General features: G+C 34.7%; 1 protein-coding gene across 1 annotated transcript in view; it reads right to left on the bottom strand.

Moving 5' to 3' along the window:
* LOC107605171 (L-arabinokinase) overlaps positions 1-6,277 on the bottom strand; it is a 10,270-nt gene that overhangs the window by 2,512 nt on the left and 1,481 nt on the right. The window contains exons 3-21 of the mRNA XM_016306949.2: positions 5,600-5,668; positions 5,415-5,498; positions 5,146-5,222; positions 4,821-4,887; positions 4,487-4,544; positions 4,310-4,377; positions 4,163-4,225; positions 3,582-3,635; positions 3,391-3,493; positions 3,193-3,302; positions 2,985-3,104; positions 2,470-2,526; positions 2,200-2,366; positions 1,938-2,079; positions 1,745-1,828; positions 1,156-1,281; positions 575-705; positions 406-487; positions 120-207 (exon numbers count right to left, since the gene is read on the bottom strand). Of these exons, the coding sequence (XP_016162435.1) occupies positions 120-207; positions 406-487; positions 575-705; positions 1,156-1,281; positions 1,745-1,828; positions 1,938-2,079; positions 2,200-2,366; positions 2,470-2,526; positions 2,985-3,104; positions 3,193-3,302; positions 3,391-3,493; positions 3,582-3,635; positions 4,163-4,225; positions 4,310-4,377; positions 4,487-4,544; positions 4,821-4,887; positions 5,146-5,222; positions 5,415-5,498; positions 5,600-5,668 (1,750 nt within the window). The remainder of the gene's footprint in view (positions 1-119; positions 208-405; positions 488-574; positions 706-1,155; positions 1,282-1,744; positions 1,829-1,937; positions 2,080-2,199; positions 2,367-2,469; positions 2,527-2,984; positions 3,105-3,192; positions 3,303-3,390; positions 3,494-3,581; positions 3,636-4,162; positions 4,226-4,309; positions 4,378-4,486; positions 4,545-4,820; positions 4,888-5,145; positions 5,223-5,414; positions 5,499-5,599; positions 5,669-6,277) is intronic.

Below are 6,277 nucleotides of genomic sequence, written 5' to 3'. Positions count from 1 at the left end.
TTGCAGAAAAATTGGGTGTAGCTTTCTTTCATGAGAAGAAACAATGAATCTTGTGTGATAAGAAAGGAGAGCTTGAAGTTTAGTCCCTGTAAACAGAACATTGGAAAAGAGCTTATTACCATGAGCAGCTGCAATTGCAGACATACTGGCGACCTCCACAGATGCAGAAGATGATACACCTTTCCCTTCAGGGACTGCTGATGAAATCTATGCATAACAAGAAAATGAAAGTTTTCAAACCTTTACAGTATATACTGAATTACATCTCTAAGTACTTTGTTTCTCAATATACTTTGTTTCCTTCATTTGTTAGAGAAGCAGATAAACCTTAACAGTTATAACTTATTCCATATTTGTTTTGTTTAAACCAAGTATTCAATAACTTAATAGAGAATTAGGAGTTACCATCATGGTGATACTGTCGTTAAAACGCACACCCATCTCAGTCATCAAGACCAAAATTGCCCCAGCAACATATGCTGCCCATCTGTGAAGTTAATCATTCAATTAGTATAATAATAGAATGTTCTAAATGCCTAAGATGCATATAAAGTGATGCATATCTACTACCCACTTTTGGGATGGATCTTGAGCAAAATATTTCCTTGCTCTCTCATAAGACATTAGCTTGCCATCTTCCATGAAATCAGACAAATCCATGTCAAATGTTGGACTACGATAGCCAAGCTCTGAGCCATATGACACCTGCACATGAAGTAATCATTTACTAAAACTGATAAAGCTATTTATATATTTCCTTCCAACCTATAATGTCAAATCTTGTATCATTCAGAAACACATATTCATAATAGTTCAAAAGAACATCCAAATAGAGTGAGTTCAGAAACACCCCCCATATTCCATCTTATTTTACAATTTAAGCTTCACAAGTTTTCAACTTCTCGGGTTAGACTATATAGAAATAGCATATTTCATATCAATAATATGGAATCACATTGATTTGTGCATTATTTCTCCAGAGAGCCTATATTGATAGGCCTCATCGGGTGCTAAATCTATATTCTTCAACTGGGCTTGCTGTATCTTTTGATTCTTGTGATCAGAACTGTCAAGCATATCATTCTAAAATATATAAACCAGCAGTCATTGTTAATTGAACAAACTATTTAGAAGCTTTGCACATTTTCAACATACAATTTGTAAAACAGCAGTAGCCTCTCCTCCTTTGTCATTCTGTCGAGCCGCAGCATGTTTCCACAGCTTATGTCTACTTGGATGGAGCCTTTGTAGAGCAACATGGCAGGCTTCTTTGATTGGCATCTACAAGATAATGTTACAAAAGAAGCAATGTCAATATGATATCTCAAATTGAATTTGCACAGCAACACAGCAGGCTCCTTTGAGTGAATATTTGTCTATATTTTCTGGAATAACCTGTTGGGTCAATAACATTCTGAAGTAACTATTTATAAGGCTCTACCTAATTAATAGCTTTAACTTTTAGGACAATTAACTCTTTTACATTATTATAGAAAGAATACTCAACTATTTGGAAGATTTTTTAAGCAAAACTCTATCAGTAGCACTGGAATATACAAATAATGAAAATATATGTTGTACGGTAACATTACTATCTCAACAAGAAGCACCTATGAGACTTTTATTCTTTCAAGTAATTGTCAATTAAAGTATTGACCTTTTAGTTCCGGGACATGTTTTGTGCTGATGCTTAACTTTACATATCACTAATGTTATGCTTGTACAGGAGAGATAGAGATACAACCTGAAGAACAAGGCTTCCAGAATAGTCAGCAATACCACCCATGACATCTAACCTTCCAGGAGCTCTTGTCACATATATTTCTTCCTGTCATAATGATTCAACATCAAAAATTGAAAGAACCAATAACAAAAAGGACATCTGTAGTGTAATATCACAAAAATAAAACAAATAAAAAAATGGCAATGGTCAAGACCTCCCAGTTGAACAGAGAAGCTGCAGCCCTACTCTCCCGCCTTTTGGGGTTCGCATGTAATTCAGTTAAGCTATGTAAGAAAGCCACAGTATCTGGAAAACCTTGAACATTTCCGTGCAGAATCTCAAAGTCATCTATTACACTGAAGAAAGAATACAAGGAAATAAAGAGGCATTTAAAACAAGAACGTTTTTATAAAACCAAAGAGACTTTTTATAGTCACAAAAAAGATTACGAGCACTTGAAGTAAAATGAAACTTACGATTCAACCAAAGCACTTTCAAAATCTGCTGGCCGATCTGATGGTCGCCGGCCAAGTTGGCTTTCAGCATTTACATACCATTCTGGGATTGCGACGTCTCTGCCAGTGGCCCTTTGCAGTTGATACCCAAGAATAATAGCATCACGTAATCTTCTTGCCCCACTAAGCTGCACATTTATTAAGTCCATGTTCAGTCTTTTCTCCAAATCTTCATGAAACCAGAAGCTTGTGAACTAAAACCATAACTAATAGGTATCAATAGTCCTTTACCTTATCTGATGCATAATTTTTCCCAAATGCAGTCTCCTGTAGGATGTGGGCAGCCATCTACATTTGAAAATTTTAAACATGACACGTTACTACATGCAAACGAAGGTGTAGCAAGGAGCAACAATAGAAGAATTTAAACATGCATTACACTGATATACAGCAGATAGTTTACCAGCAAACAATCTATATTTATGATCTGCTTAGTTAAGTTATTTCATGTATGATGACCTCAGAAGGCATGTGCAATGGATCATCATAAGAAAATTTGATTTTGATTATGTCAGATACCTGTATGGATCCAAGCGCACCAGGTACAATTCATTTCATGTATATTCGATAACTAGAAATTCCTACCATCCATTTAGTTTCAACATTTTCCATTAAGTAGCCACTCTGGTTTATTCCGGAAACTATACTGGGGGGAAATTCTTAAAGTTTACATGATAGTTAACAAATAAAGCATTATGAAAGCACCTACGCAAAATGAGTCAATTAATTCAAGAATAAGATGATACCTCAGCACCATTAATGCCTCCTTCATAGCAGGGATTCAAACTTACTGCACGTTCAAGATAAGGTCTCCAGTGACCAGTGAGTAAATCCCTCCTAATCATTTCAACGCCACATTGATAAAACTACCAAAGAAAAAATAGATAATTACTTAGGCACTCAAGAGGTGGAAAAATACTTTATACTAATATAAAGAAAGTAGAGAGGTAGTACCTCAAGCATATTTCTCAAGAAAGGCTCTTCGTTGAAATAATCTCTACGTACAAAGACAAAAGGACACTTATATGCCAAGGCTTCACTTGCAGTTCCATATCCGATTTTTCCTGAAATAATAATAACAATAATAATAGTAACAACAACAACAACAACTCACAAAATTAATATTTAAAAAAATTAAAGCCTCAAACTGACCAAGCATACAATCACATGCTGCAATAATATCAGGAGTATATGCTTCTTTATCAAGTTTTCTGAAGTTTGGAGGAAGGTTGGTGCTCTCAGAAGCTCCACAAACCTGGATCACCAAATAACATGTATGTAAAAAGTAAAAATAAAAAATAATGTGACAACTCAAAACAGAATGGTGGAGAAGGAGTACGTACCAAGCCCAGCCAGCCAGGTGGCAAGAATTCCTCCTTTAGCTGCCATCCTCCTGGCTGGAGAAAAACAAAATCATATAGGCAGAAGTCGGAAGTCAGATGGTGAGCATGATTCTGTTTAGAGTCTTAGAACCACAAATATCACAAGATTTCAATATTTAGAATTTTTGGCTCACATACTCTCATAGACACAAAGGCATAACATTCAAATTCTTAGGGACTACCATATTTTATCAAAATCTAAATTACAGAGTGAAAACATGCAATATCCAAATGACAGTTCTTGTTAACTGGCTTTATTGAATGCATTGTTTAGTATGTTTGGCAAAGATTGTGTGTGCACTAAAGACTTGTCTTGTTAACTGGCTTTATAGAGTTCAGGAGAAGGAAGAAAGCAAAAATTTTTGTGGGAGATTTTTTACAGCCGCTTACAACGCAGTGCGTAGTACAAAAACGAGTAAGAAAAACAAAGAAGCCTAGAACAATTGCCTTCAAGTTCTGTTTTTCTTTTAAAAAATAGAAAAAAGAAAGAAAGAGAAAAGACTACTATTAATAATAATAATAATAAAGATTTAAGTAATAACCTGTCCACCAAAGTTGAGAATAACTAACTTCACATCATCAGCTACACCAAGATCCTCCCTCACCTTCAACAAAGAAAATTAAAAGTTCATGGATTAGGAGTTAAACCATCCTATGAAACAGCTCCGCAAAGTTTTGTTTGGCAGTACCTCTTTTGGAGATTTATGCAACCTCCTCACAACAAGAGGAACATCAATAACATCACGAAAAGCAGGCACTACAAAAATAGATGCCACATTTATCATTAACTATATCCAAGACGAAATTTAGGAGGATTTCATTTAATGTTAGGCTATTGTAATTTAATTATCTAAGAACTGGCTTACTTGGGCAATATCCCGGGAGTCGGATAAGGAACTCGCAGTGGGAATAGTCCTCAGCAATCTGAATCAATGATGTGCAGATATAGTTATATATCTTGTTTCAAGTACAAAATATAGCATGAAAAAGAAAAGGTAGACTAATTACAGTTCAAAAGAATTCTACTTTCAAAAATATGTCCCTAACACCCAAAAGAATCTGGATAAGAATAGCACAAATGCATTTTAAAAAAATACAAAATAACACTGGATACAAGGTAGACAATCAGAAACTTCTAATACTTCTGTCAAATAATGTGCAAAAGGGAGCAGATAATTTCCTAAAGAAAATTTTTATAACCTGCCACACTATTGAGCGATGATGTATTCCAGCAGCCATGACATATTCTGCATAGATGAAGTCCCAACTGAAATCATAAGATATGGAATGAGGGTAAGGACAAGCACAAGACATGACGAGCAACTGCGAATTTTGATTATCCAGCTACAGACAATCAAGGCATTGAACTGGCAACTAAAATCAATCCCCAGCATTGATTTAAATATTCATTCATCATTGGCAAACAGCATATATTCTTGCAATCCATAGTCCCTCCACCTTAAACAGTACTTTAGGTAACAAAAGTGAATAACATTATGAAGGAAAAAGGATGCAACTGAGTTACCTAAAATTGGTTACACAGACAGACCGAATACCAGCATCTGCTGCTGCACGACATGCTACTGGGACAACATCAGATACCTGATATCTCAGATTAGTTATGCAAGGATCCATTAAACATAATTCATTGTGTAATGCTGTTTTGTTTAACTGTTTTGCTGTCAGTTGTTAGCTTTTAGAGTAAGACAGCTCCCCTTGACTTATATTTTAATATCAAAACATTGCGATTTACTTGTCGATTCCAATCAAAAAAGGAGAGAGTATGTCCCATACCACTAAGTCAGCTTTAATTGAATTCAGCCATTCTGTTTCTTGTGCCAAGATTTCCGCACGAGGCTTCACTGCTGTCTCAGAATACTAATCCAAATACAACTCAAGCGATCAGCAACATAAACAGAAGCAGAAAGTATTGCCAAAATATAACAACTATAAGTAATATAATTTGGTGGTTTCTATACCTTCTCCAAAGAGGCAAGACGATCAACTGTCAAAGCATCTGCCTGAACTGCTCCGCAGTCCAAAAGCACCTGTTTTATATAAATACATAAATATGCATTCTCTTTGAAACCAGTCTTTGATTTTTAAGAGATTTCCCTTGGACAAAACTAGGATACAAATTCTCAAAGCAATAAAAAGTAAATGTTTCAGATGCCTAACTAACCCTGATACTCTAGAACTGCTTCAACATTTGTTCTAGCTGTAGCTAACATGCACTTTTTCATTGGGTTTATGAACATGCCCCCTTGCAGGTAGCACTTGAAAGTTCACTTGAGCATTTTATCCTTCTAAAAATCTTGCATTACCCATTTGAAGATGTGCATGTCTATATATTTAGTTTAAAAATTGCCTTTTTTTTTTCTAAACTCCAATTAAGAGATAAACAATAGAAATATGGTCATTTAAAACTTGAAAAAGATAATAACACAAATTTTGAGTTTACATTGGGTTCACAATAGGGATTAAATATGTTTTTCAGTTCATAACTTCATATAAATAATTCATTTAGTTGATGGGATTGTTTTAGCCTTAAAAATTGGAGTATTCAAATCAAATAAAATCCAATCAAAACTAATCCAATTTGAACTACATTAAATAATAGTATAAAATATAACTTTTTTTTATTATTAAATTTATCC

The sequence above is a fragment of the Arachis ipaensis genome, chromosome B06 (genome assembly GCF_000816755.2).
Source record: "Arachis ipaensis cultivar K30076 chromosome B06, Araip1.1, whole genome shotgun sequence".
NCBI lineage: Eukaryota > Viridiplantae > Streptophyta > Magnoliopsida > Fabales > Fabaceae > Arachis > Arachis ipaensis.
The sequence above is the reverse complement of the archived record's forward strand: the minus strand, read 5'-3'. Positions and strand labels throughout refer to the sequence as shown.